This window comes from Bidens hawaiensis, unplaced genomic scaffold, assembly GCF_021521415.1.
Source record: "Bidens hawaiensis isolate Kalapana, Puna unplaced genomic scaffold, B.hawaiensis_p1.1 tig00006538_1, whole genome shotgun sequence".
Lineage (NCBI taxonomy): Eukaryota > Viridiplantae > Streptophyta > Magnoliopsida > Asterales > Asteraceae > Bidens > Bidens hawaiensis.
This window is the reverse complement of record NW_027491440.1, coordinates 1,227,467-1,241,270: the sequence shown is the minus strand read 5'-3', so window position 1 is coordinate 1,241,270 and position 13,804 is coordinate 1,227,467. Positions and strand designations below refer to the sequence as shown.

General features: G+C 37.9%; 1 protein-coding gene across 1 annotated transcript; it reads left to right on the top strand.

The window, feature by feature from the left end:
* The first annotated feature begins 1,249 nt into the window (after nucleotides 1–1,249).
* LOC143632884 (BRASSINOSTEROID INSENSITIVE 1-associated receptor kinase 1-like) lies at nucleotides 1,250–10,204 on the top strand. The gene is made up of 10 exons (XM_077101302.1): nucleotides 1,250–1,334; nucleotides 1,979–2,111; nucleotides 2,207–2,278; nucleotides 3,370–3,513; nucleotides 3,605–3,676; nucleotides 4,163–4,234; nucleotides 4,307–4,386; nucleotides 4,817–4,952; nucleotides 5,175–5,533; nucleotides 9,492–10,204. Exons 1-10 carry the CDS (start codon nucleotides 1,250–1,252, stop codon nucleotides 10,202–10,204), a joined length of 1,866 nt encoding a protein of 621 aa, XP_076957417.1.
* The last annotated feature ends 3,600 nt before the right edge of the window (nucleotides 10,205–13,804 follow it).

Below are 13,804 nucleotides of genomic sequence, written 5' to 3'. Positions count from 1 at the left end.
TGCAGAGTGATTCCAAGTTTTCTCAACCAACCCGACCCACTTTCAAACAAAATTGGTTTCTGGATTTCATTAATGAATTTGGTTACCTGCAGTGTATTAGTCTTCAAAATTAGTAGCAACTTTTTTTAATAGAATGCAAATTTTCAACTTTTTATTACAGGTAGATAGGTAAACCGATTTACCGAAACGACCCGGATACGGTTTTAAACGGACTGGTTAGCAACCTAAGCTGGATGCAGTGAATAATAATACTATTTGACCAACAAGAAACACACTGGCTAGCAACCTAGGCTGCATGCAGTGAATAATAATACTATTTGACCAACCGATACCAACCTAGGCTGCGTGCAGTGAATAATAATACTATTTGACCAACCGATACGGCTTTCAAACAAAATTGGTTTCTGGATTTCATTAATTTGCGTTTGTAGTTAATTAGTGGACTGCACATTCATCTGTGTAGGCAATATTATTTGACAAAACCGGATTATGTACGAACCGGTTCTGAACCGATTGACAGTGTACGTTCGGAACTGGTTTTTGACTTTCTCCCCCAGAACTGCTATTGGTTAAAATATGTCAACATCCGGAGCAGCCCGATTTTAAGTTTTGACAACCCACCCGACCCGGATTCAAACCAAATTGGTTTTTAGATTTAAAGCGGTCTGTCCATCTATGGTCGTGTAATATTATTTCATGCAGCCTATACTTTTTTGTCACCAAAATTACTACTACCATCTTCTGTTATTCACTCATCAAAATTTGGTTTCCTATAGTCGGGATGATGATAACAAATGTTGCTCCTATGCTACTTTCAGTATTCGATATAACTACCTACGTCTTCTCTAATACTTGACAAACCTTTCATGCCTCATACTAACCGTCAAATTCCGCAACTAAATAGCGCCGGGTAATCATCTAGTTAGAAGTAAAACCAAGAAATAATAATGATAATAATAATAATAATGTTGTTTTTAATATAATAACATTAACATTTTAAATTTCTCCACTCTCTCTCTCTTGTTTTTTTACAACCAGTAGTAGTTATCTTGAGGAGAGAGAAACCACAGAAAACTAAAGCCTTTGACTAATTTCATCCCCAATCTCTGATTAACTTCAGATTTCATCAAATTCAATATTTGTGTTTCCCTTTAATTAGATTTCTTTGAATTCTTGATCTGAATGAGGAGGAATCTAGCTTTCTAGCTCCACCGACCCGACCCGACCCGACCCGACCGTTTTTCCATAAATGGATCGGCGAGTCTCAGCTTCTGTTCTTGTGTGGTGCATATTGGTGTTTAATAACTTGTCAAAAGTCTTTGGGAATGCTGAAGGTTTGTGGTTTGTGTCTTCTACTTTTGTATATGTTGTTGACTTTTAATTCATGATATTTAGTAATTAAAGCACTTGGGTTTGCTCCCAGTTTTAGTATCTCTAGTTACTTCTAATATTATAATAGGCACTCAACCTAATTAATGAGTACCTAGTTCAAGTTGTTCCCAATTTTGACATTTACCAATTTTTTTAGATGATTTTAAGATGAGTCATTCATTTTGAAATTAACTTACAAATGCTGCCTCCTAGGATTTAAATACCTCAGCCAAGCCCTAGACCCTCACGAGTAACCAAATATATAAGCTAGAAAAAGTCAAGATGATCCATTTTATAGAGTTTATATTCTTAAATATATATATAAAAAGAATCGAATGTCCGGCTCGCACTACCTACAGGCTGGCCCTGACGATATTTATCTTGTTTTGCTACAAGCATGTACCGGTTTTAGACTTTTTTTAAGATGAGTTAATGAACTTTGAAATTGAGTTACAAATGGATGATATATTTCTTGTTGTTTCTACTAATTTAAGATGTTTTTAGGATGAGATAATTTTTTTGACATTGCATTATATGCATCTGGTTTTGCTACAAAAGATTACCAATTTAGATGTCTGTTAAGGTGAGTTAATGATAATATTGGCAGGTGACGCGTTGAATGCTTTAAAGACTCAATTAGGTGACCCGAATAATGTTCTTCAAAGTTGGGATGCAACTTTAGTGAATCCATGTACTTGGTTCCATGTTACATGCAACAATGAGAACAGTGTTACACGAGTGTAAGCTTGTTTTAGTTAATATTAGATTCATTTGAGAGAAAGGTATCTTTATTCATGTAACTAATAAAAGTGTTTTTGGCATTTGCTATACATAGTGATCTTGGAAACGCAAACTTGTCAGGTCAACTGGTTCCACAGCTTGGTCAACTCACAAATTTACAGTACTTGTAAGTTGTTTTAAGCAAGTATACAAAAGCGTCAATTATATGTTGGTGATATGTGATGCTCCAAGGAGGATATTGGTGGTGCTTGGGAACTAATTATATGTGTATATACAACTTCAAACAACTTAAGCCCATCGAAACACTATTCTCTACATCCTTTTTTTTTACATCTTAGTATTTTATTATAACAATTTAACATCGCATATTCACTTTCAAGCGCGTATCCAAACACCCTATAAACAACATGGAAGCTACTTCTTCCTACTTGTTTTGCATTATACTTCAATCCACCTGGTGTCAGTTTATGTCTCGAGGATACTCGTTTAACTAGGCTTGTAAACAAACCGATAGAACACAAATGGAGCATGGGTGTGTTTGTTCGTTTAACTTTAACCGAACAAATGATCGAAAAAGAACGCTTAAACAAACGGGGTTTTCTTGATCATGTTCTTTTGTTAAGAAAATGGACATGTTCATGTTCGTTTATGTGCGTTGGTAAAACAGTATAAACAAGCGGTTTACGAGCGTAAACGAACAAACATAACTGGGCTAAAACTAGTTAAAAGTATTGTGAAGAAGAAGGTGTTGGGCCTAAAAAGTTATTCAAACTATACTAAGTTGTAATGGGCTAAAAAAAGTTAATGAAGATATAAACGAATGTAAACAAACGAACTTTAAAACGAAAATTAGCAAACATAAATGAACGTAAACACAACCATTAATGAATTTAAATGAACGAACACTTATGGCATTAAAGAATGAACGAGACATGTGTATATGTTCATTCGTTAAGCTAAGCGAGTGAAATATTTTGTTCATGTTTGATCTTTTATTAGATAAACGAACTTCCCACTGAATGGTTCACGAAGTCTTCATTGACGTTCGATTCGCTTACATGTCTATGTTTAACTAATCTTTTTTTTTGTATTTTAAGATTATGGTTCTGTGTCCCTAAAAACTCATTTTTGCACAATAGAAGCTTGTGCTGTCAAGCTTGTGGGTGCAAATATATGTTAAATGTGCTATAAATATGTAAATCACATTTCATATATAGTTATGAATTTTATTTTCAATTTTTGTATGCTGTTTTACAGGGAACTTTATAGTAATAATATTACTGGAAGAATTCCTAATGAGCTTGGGAACCTAACAAACTTAGTCAGTTTGGATCTTTACCTCAATAAGTTAGACGGTGTGATTCCAGATACATTGGGCAAGCTCCAGAAGCTTCGTTTCCTGTACGTATTTTCATGTTAGAGATCATTATATTTTATTGGGTTGACTAATTGACCATTTCGGTATCGTTTTCTGGTGTTTCCGCAAGGACAGCCGTCTCAACAACAACACATTGACGGGAACTATTCCAGTGTCATTAACTACTATAGCTTCATTACAAGTTCTGTGAGTACCCTTGCATTTATTTTATGAATATATCATCATCATCATCATCGTACTCAGTATATCCCACCAATAGCAATGCTATGGTAGGGTCTGAGGAGGGTAAGATGTAGACAGCCTTACCTCTATCCCATAGGGATAGAGAGGCTGCTTCCGGTGAGACCCCCGGCTCGATAGTAGTTTTGAATCAAGCCTTGGACATAAGACACATAACACTCAATCATCGGGACACCGGCTGATTGGTGCATGTGCCCTTGTCTTTCGGCTATCAACGCCACCACATGATACCTGATTAACCTTCCGCCACTTTTAACGTTATTTTCACGTGATTAGTAAAATAACGTCAAAATTAGTGCAATTTTACTTTTGCCCACCCAAGGGTTCACACATATATACATTATACGTGCGCACCGCAAGCAGGGCGTTATTTTATGAATATATAATGAATATTATTAGACATTATAATAATATTATTGATGTGTCTGATAGTGATCTTTCAAACAACAATTTGAGAGGGGAAGTCCCGGTTAATGGTTCCTTTTCTCTTTTCACGCCTATCAGGTAAGTTGCAAGCCATTTTTAATATGAAAAGTGTGAAAAGTATATGTTAATGGTAAATTTCGCCAATTTTAGTTTTGCTGGTAATCCTGAATTGAAAGCTCCTGCAGTTTCTCCTCAACCTCCAACTCCACCGAGTTCCCAATCTCCTTCTGGTATTTTACAATTTATTGTTACCCAAGCTTAAGTAGATATCGAAAAAAGTATGTTATTCCAGTGTTAATTTAATTTATTGAATATAGTTATTTAGGATAACCTAGGTTGACCCGTTCATTAGAGCTAAAGCATAACCCCGGTATTGAAAAAAGTACTTGTTTCCTTTTTGGCTAAACTCTTTTATCCCTGTTCTTTAATGCATTAGAGCTAAAGCATAGCCTGGGTCGACCCATTCACAAGTTAATGGGTCTGAATTGCTTTATCAGGGTTTAGATTTTAACTGTATTTGTAAGCCCAAAACTTTATTAAACCGTGGCATACACCATTATATGTTGTTTGCCAATTATTAGTCTTAGATCTGTTTTATTCATTATTTTCAAGTATCATGTTATGATTGTGTTTGTAAATGTGGTGAAACGTTATTTTCAGTCGGCAACAGTGCCACTGGGGCCATTGCCGGAGGAGTTGCTGCTGGTGCCGCTCTCCTGTTTGCAGGTCCTGCAATTGCACTTGCTTGGTGGCGACGCAGAAAACCGCAGGATCATTTCTTTGATGTACCTGGTTAGTAAATCACTTGTTTATATTCAAAGATTTAGATAATTATTAGTAGTAGCAGTATAGTAATATTGTTTTTCTAATTATGATTAACACACTAAATATCAGACAAAAATAAAAATCGGACAAAATTTGTTCGTGGGTCCAACCCGACCCTGTTCGTTTTGACCCGTTACCCAATTCACTCAACTCTCCCATCTCACCACCTAGATTCATAAAAGACTGAATGAAGTATTACTATATGTGCGGCGGAAGAGGATCCGGAGGTTCATTTAGGGCAATTGAAGAGGTTTTCTCTACGGGAATTACAAGTTGCAACCGATAATTTCAATAACAGACATATTCTTGGAAGAGGTGGATTTGGTAAAGTTTATAAAGGGCGTTTGGCTGATGGCACTTTGGTAGCTGTAAAACGACTAAAGGAGGAAAGAACTCAAGGCGGAGAGTTGCAGTTTCAAACAGAAGTTGAAATGATTAGTATGGCTGTGCACCGAAATCTACTTCGTTTAAAAGGATTTTGCATGACACCCACCGAGCGTTTGCTTGTTTATCCATTTATGGCCAATGGCAGTGTTGCATCATGCTTAAGAGGTACCAATTTTTTTATCAAAGAGTCAGTCATGTAGGCCTGCTAAATAAATTGGTTAGAGATGAAAATAATGGCCCATATCGAATTAAACACCGAAGAATATTTGGCACAACTCACCAATTTTATTAATCAAGAAAATAACTCAAAATTTGATCACTTCTCCAATAACCCTTACATGAATTCTTTGGGGTTATATAGAGGCTCGATTACAATTAAAGTAAAACACAAACTCCTATATATCTATTAAATAAAATTCCATCTCTATCTAAAAAATAAAATAGATAATTCTCTAATTATAATAATTAATTAATTAATTAATGAGATCGATCCATTAACTCGAACCGGCCCCACCTTCTCGACCCATAACTCGGTTCGGGAATTAACTCCAACAATCACCCCCTTAATTTCCGAACCGGAATAAGCGGACCTTTAACTTCGAACACATCTCCTTTGTTCCTTTTGTTTTGACCCACGATCTTGACCTTCTCGGATTTCACAACCATATTGGTCCTCATCATCTTGGTCTTCACCTCTTGGAACTTCTCTTGATCCATGACTTTGAACTCGACCTCCTTTATGACCATGTCCACGACCATTTCCTCGGCCGCATGAACTCGCATAACCGCTCCTTTGGTTGCGATTCTTGTCATCTAATCGAGCGAACAACAGTTTTCTTTGATCATCTTTTGTTCCTGAATCATTTAACTTTTCCTGAATCGGCGTGAATTTCTTAACATAACCCAGAACTCCCACTGTTAATTTAATCGTGTAAAACCGTTTTCTCGTTCGAAACGCCTTCATCATAAGTTTACCCCCATCATCATACAAGAGCAAATAATTATCCTTCATACGAACATCACACCCGTTCTCCGTTGCTTGACCGAGACTTATTATATTATCTTTCAAACTTGGTATAAAATAAACATCTGATAAAACCCGATCATCTCCGGTTTTCGATTTTAATAAAATCTTCCTTTTACCGCATATATCAACACACGACCCGTCCCTGAATTTTACCTTACCTGTTATATTTTTGTTGAGTTCGGAAAAATACGATTGGTTACCTGTCATGTGGTTTGACGCTCCGTTGTCGAGATACCAAGTGCCTTCTTCCACTTTCTCGACTTCAAGCCTTTTCGGGTTAACTCGTTCTTCGTTTAAGTAAATTGTCTCGTGAAGATTTAAATAACCAGCCGGCTCACTATCGGCTTCTTCTTTTGTTTCAGCCAGATTTGTTTCCTTGTTTGCTCGTCTTCGTTCCGGACACGAGGACGCGAAGTGTCCCATCTCGTTACACCGAAAACACTTAATCTGGGAGCGGTCTTTCCTTTCTCTTACCCGTCCTTCGGTTTGGTACAATCCTTGTCCTCTGGTTTCCCGGCCTCTTCCAAGTTCCCATGAACTCGGCCCACTCCTACCTCGGCTACCGGACTGATCATACGATTTACCTTTGTAACTACCTTCTGTTCGATTGAAAATTAACTGACTTTGAGACATAAGCGCGCTCTCGCCCTCGTAAACGTTCCTCAAACGCCTTAAGTCTTCCAACTTCATCTTCAAACCTCATACTATCAAGATCAACAGTTTGCTCGATTGAGGCTACCAGGTTGAAGTATTTGTCTGGAACCGCGTCGAGTAACTTCTTCACTAAAGCATCTTGCGCGAATACGTAACCAAGACCCATTGCCTTTGAAACCATACCGGTTATTTTTCCTGCAAACTGATCAACAGTCTCGTTTTCCGCCATCTTGAGTTTCTCAAATTCACTTTTCAAAGTTAGTAGTCGAGCCTTTTGGACTCGCTCGGCCCCAATATATTGTGCCTTCAAAGCCGCCCATATTTCTCGTGCATTCTTGTATTGAGCAATCTGAAGAAGAATATCACTTTCCACAACTTGAAACAAAAACAACCTTGCCGTTTTATTCTTCTTCGCATCAATAGCCGCACATTCTTCTGGTTGAACGACTTCCCATAACCCTTGATCGTCCAAAATCGCTTCCACCACAATCGCCCATGTGATGTATTTAGTTCCATTCAGCTTTGGAACCTGTAACGAAATCCCCCGGTCGCTTTGGGTTGGATTATCGGCCTTTCTTCTTCACCTGCCATTGACGTCCTTTTTTTCTTCCGTCAGTAAACACTTAATGGTGTCGAACTCCCTTGCTCCAGTCCGTTGGAACAAGCACAAACAAATCAGTCCTGAACAATCTTTAAAAACCGAATCCGTTCGCTCACAACACCCCAATCACAAATACCACTTGAAGAAAAAAACAAATCTTGTGAAAAAAAAAAATAATTGCAACAAAATATTGTTGCCTTTTTGTAACCTTTGACCTTTTCCTTTGTTTACTCTGAAAAACCCAGCACCACTCTTTTGTCTTTTGTGAATTTTTGCAATTAAACACAATGCAAAAATCCACAAACCAGAAGTAAACCTTTCTTTTACTTCGATGCCAACAAGAACCCACGTGGTCACAATCAAACTTCCGATGCCGGCTCCAGCTACACAAGCCAAGAACCCTTGTGTTCTTCCTATCACTTCCGTCGGACAAGTAAGAACCACCAACACGGATCTGCCTGACCCGTCACTCTGCTCGTGGACGTTGCCGGAGCTTACTTTTCAGATTCAGTTATGTCGCCGATTGCTAGCTACCTCTCCGCTGGTAATCGATTAAACGAAATCGCCGCCCGATTGAAGTCGAACGATCCCCTTGTTCAAGCTGAGCCCTCGTATCTCGGTTGATTCTTGGTCTGCTGCTCCTGCGATTTTAAGGTAATTTGATTGAAGTCTGCCTTGAACAGAATACCCGCTTGTAATCTGCTCACTTGCTTCTTGTTTCGATCCGGCTCTGATACCAATTAATGGCCCAGATCGAATTAAACACCGAAGAATATTTGGCACAACTCACCAATTTTATTAATCAAGAAAATTACTCAAAACTTGATCACTTCTCCAATAACCCTTACATGAATTCTTTGGGGTTATATAGAGGCTCGATTACAATTAGAGTAAAACACAAACTCCTATTTATCTATTAAATAAAATTTCATCTCTATCTAAAAAATAAAATAGATAATTATCTCTAATTATAATAATTAATTAATTAATAAGATCGATCCATTAACTCGAACCGGCCCCACCTTCCCGACCCATAACTCGATTCGGGAATTAACTCCAACAGAAAAGTGTTAATCTTTGAAGTTAAGTATTTTGTTTTAGATTTTTTCAACTATCAACTTTTAAAGGTGAAATTAATGTTACAGTTTGAACCATTTAATCAACTCTCCACTTCAAACATATCTATTTGTAAGTTACCTACCGGTTCTGTAATCATTCTATTCGCTTATTCGAATTGGCGAGCTAGATATATAAAACCCAAGTTTGAAATTGTGAACGAGAGAGAAACAAAACAATTCATTAAACCACACAATTACAAAAAGTCTCATTTGAGTCGAGTAATTGATCATTTAATTTTTTTACGAACCCATTAGCTACTATTCATATTCCCAACGAAACGAAACACGACATGATTTTAATGGGTTCGACATAGCAAGGCACGAAGAAATGTATGGGTTGGATTTGTGTTGAATTCAACCCGTCAACACGAAACCCATCAACTCACCCACCCGACACTACTGACACCCCTAGTAAAAAGTAGAGTAAACTACAAAGATGGTCTGTGTGGTTTGGGCCACATTATGGATTTGCTCCCCAAGCTTTAAAGTTTACGGATTTGATCCCTAACTACATTAATTGCTTTCAATAGAATCAACATAGTTAATTTATCAAATTAACTCTGTTATGTCTAGGGACCATCTTTGAAAGCAAACAGTGCAATTGGGCACTTAATCTATAAAAATTCAAAGCTAATTCCAATTGGGCCCAAATCACATAGACCATCCATGTAATTTACTCTAAAGATAAAGAATGTCTAACCATGTGTGTGTTTAAATATGTAGATAGACCTGAGACTCAGGATCCACTCGATTGGCCGATACGAAAGCGAATTGCATTGGGGTCCGCAAGAGGTCTAGCGTATTTACATGATCATTGTGACCCGAAGATCATTCACCGTGATGTGAAAGCCGCAAATATACTGTTAGATGAAGAATTTGAAGCGGTTGTTGGAGATTTCGGGCTGGCTAAGCTTATGGACTACAAAGACACTCACGTTACGACAGCTGTCCGTGGTACGATCGGGCACATAGCCCCTGAGTACTTATCCACCGGGAAATCATCAGAGAAAACAGATGTTTTCGGGTACGGTGTGATGCTTCTGGAACTCATAACCGGACAACGTGCTTTTGATCTTGCTCGCCTGGCAAACGATGATGATGTCATGTTGCTTGATTGGGTGAAAGGGCTTTTGAGGGAAAAGAAGTTGGAGACACTTGTGGATGCTGATTTGAATGGTAATTATGTAGATGATGAGGTGGAACAGTTGATCCAGGTGGCGCTTTTGTGCACGCAAGGCACGTCATTGGAGCGACCCAAAATGTCGGAGGTTGTTAGAATGCTTGAAGGTGATGGGTTGGCCGAAAGGTGGGAAGAATGGCAGAAAGAGGAGATGTTTAGGCAAGAGTTCAATACGGTTCATAATCCAAATACCGATTGGATTATTGCTGATTCCACTTATAATCTTCGACCTGATGAATTGTCGGGCCCGAGATAAATGTATTTCTAATGTTTTCGTATTATATATATATATATCTAGGGGAGGATTAACGTACAAATGAAATTAACGTGCTAAACGTGAGAATCAAGTAGAGTAATTATATATACAAGTAGAGTAATTACGTAATTGCTCTAATTACATAATTACTCTACTTGTATATATAATTACTCTACTTGATTTTCACGTTTAGCACGTTAATTTCATTTGTATTTGATGCAAACCCTATATATATATAAAATATACTTGTTTTTGCCAAAGACCGTTGGGTATAGTTTTGGTTTTTGCTTTGTTTGTAGATTGGCATGCAGGAGGGAGTAAGAATTTAGGCCATATATATATATATATATATGAAGAGGATTAAGAGATAACTTTTTCTTAAAGAGAGAACTAATAAAGAATTCTTTTTAATTTAATTAAAAAAAATATTTTTAAATTTCCGTTTTTGCCATTTTTATATTTTGTTACCATTCACTCGAAAATTATAAAAAAATAAAAAACAATTAAAAAAATAATAAAAAAAAACTTGTTGTAGTGCACATATGTAATACATCGACTTTTTTTTATTACATATGTGCACTAGTGTGTATTTTGATATGTGCAACAATGTTGAATAACATATATGCAATTTTTTGTATTGTATTAGTGCAATAGTGTTATATTATATACAAAAATACCAAAAAAACAATGTTGTGCATTAGTGTTGTATTACGTATATGCGATAGTTTGTTTTTAAGTATGTAACATCCGTATTTTGAGGTTAATAAATAAAAGAAAATTTATTATTACGTGCGTGTCGTTAATTTGATTGTGTAAATCTTTGGGTAAAAAAAATGGAATTGTGAGTGGGTTGTGGGGTCTTATATAAACCCAACCCTTCTACCATTTCACCATTTTCCTTCCTTTCACAACACACACGCACTTTCTCTCTACATTCCGGATCCAAATCCGTGCACAAGGAAGAACGAGTCTTGGGTGTAAACACCATAAAACAACAAGAAACACCACCAAGATCCTTGGATCTGTCCAGATCCGAACCCGAGACCAAAAAAGGTGAGTTTTGGCCAACAAGGTCGAGTTTTTGTGGTTGGTTTCGACATGCAAACTGTTAGAACAATAAATCGGGTTGTATAACGTAAGAAAAACATAAACTTGGTGAGTTATAACGTCACGGGGGTGTTATAGGAAAAAAAGGTGATATCCGGACCTTGAAAACGCGGGTATACAAAGTTGGTACGACCCAAAACCCATAAAAAGGGTAAAAAATCGGGTTCCAGGAAAGAGTCTAGGAGTAAAATGGTTTTAAAATGACAAATAAGGTAATCGGGTCTTAATTGCATGAAAAAGGGCTTCGCATCGCATGTCATGCGAAATCCAAGAATTTCGTATCATATGCCAAGCGAAATCCAAGAATTTGCATCGCACGCCATGCGAAGCGAAACTTCCCATGCGAAGCGAAACTCTTATGCGAAGTTTCATGCGAAATTCCATGCGGACATTTTTGGATGCGTTTTTGATAAAGGACCTATTAATGAAAATAAAATTTTTTCGAGCTGACCTGACAGCTCAACCCCAGCTAGGGGCTCTGCCCCTTGGACCCTGCTGCCGCCCCTAGACCTTGTGTCACGCCCCGTTGAGCGATTTGCAGAAGCGTAAAACGAAAATGTAACAGACACCTCTGGTATCAACCACATTGTTTATAAAGAACAATACAAATTAGTTTACAATATTTTATATCAATCTAACTTTGTTACAACTAGGTGATACAAACTAAATCCAGCCCGTTAAGCGGCTTTACATCTTACTAGCACACCTGCATCAATCAATCCAGCATTGATCGCAAGTCAAACACGTAGCACAATGACTTTCTAATCCAATCCAGTACCTGAAAAACATGTTAAAATGGTGATACATGGATACTCCAACCATTCATCTCAACGCCCTTATCTTGATTTTAATCAATTTTAAATATTTTGTTGGAAAATTAAGCCATGGTGATACATGGATATTTCAACGATGAAATTTTTTCTGGTTTAAATTTTTGATTTTGTTATGAATGATTATTTTCATGTACATCTCAATCCACCGTTTAAATTTTACTATTTCATTTAATTATCAATTTTATCAATACTTCAAGATAAGGCTAATAAAAATTTCATTTTTGTACCTTCATGAATTTTCACAAAAACTCGAAATTTTGCAATTTATCCCAAAAGCTAATAAAATTTTCAACTGTAACCGTCGCACCGGCAACTCTGGCCACAGTATGTCGTCTCGCATTACGAAGGGAATCGTCGAAGCCCTCCCAATACTCATCTCTCAACTCCAAACCATGAATGCCACTGCCAATGCTTCCTTAAACCAAAACCTAACTGTTTGCTCATTCAAGCAATTTAAGAATGCTAACCCGGCAGACTACTTTGGGACCGAGGGTGCTACAACCATTCTTCAATGGTTCGAGCACATGGAAAGCGTGTTCCTCCACTGTGCATGCCTAGAAGACAAAAAGACCACTTATGCCTCAAGCGTTTTCAAATTGAGTGCTTTTACTTGGTGGAATAGCAAAAAGAAAGCACTTGGGGTTGAGGTTGCCATGGCCTTGCTATGGGATGACCTTAAGAAACTCATGCTCAAGGAATTTTGCCTGAAATATGAGCTCCAAAAGTTGGAAGAAGAGTTTTGGAATTTACATCAAGAAGGTGACGACAATGTGTCTTATAACGATCGTTTCCATGAACTTAGCCTCCTCATTCCGCATATGGTCACACCTCTCGAGCGTGCCATTGATAAGTACATCTCGTGTTTGTCGATGCAAATCCAAGATTCTGTCCATAGTCGTGACCCGAAGGATCTTCATAATGCCATTACCCTAGCCAGCAGCCTCACCGAAAACCATGTTAAGGTCGGGACCTTGACGCGGAAGAATTCCAAGAAGCCCAACGATAGGCCCGCACCTGAGCCCACCAAAGAATCCAAGACCGAATCCTCTAAGCCCGAATCCTCCAAACACAACAACTCACCCCATTACCGTAACAACAAAAGAAAGTCAAATTCCTAAAACTATGTCTTGGACAAATCGCAAGCCCAACAAGCCCAACCCACCAAGAAGCCCTACACAGGACCCCACCCTTTATGTGAATGTGTAAATTCTACCATTCGCCTAACCTTAAGTGTCGTTAATGCACTCATTACGGTCGTTTTGGTCATCTCTTTACCACATGCTATGAACTCAACCAACCCATGATTCAACCATCTACCTCACCTTTTAACCAACCCCAAGCTTTACCTTATGCTCAACTGTTTACCCAAACATCTATTAGAGCTTGTTAAAATTGTGGAGATCCTAGCCATTTTCGCAATGCATGCCCAAGACTCGCACACATGAACCAAATTCAATCTTACCCAACCCAAGCCACTCAATGCCAAGTTTATCAAGCCCAAGTTTATCCAACTCATTTTACCCAAGCCCAATGCAACCAAGCGTAAGTGGATCAACCTCAACCAATCCAAGCCCAGCCCATTCAAGCAATTCAAGCCCAACCTATTCCCAATAGCCAAGCCAACCAAAACCCACCCAACCAACCTCAAGTTCACCAAGTT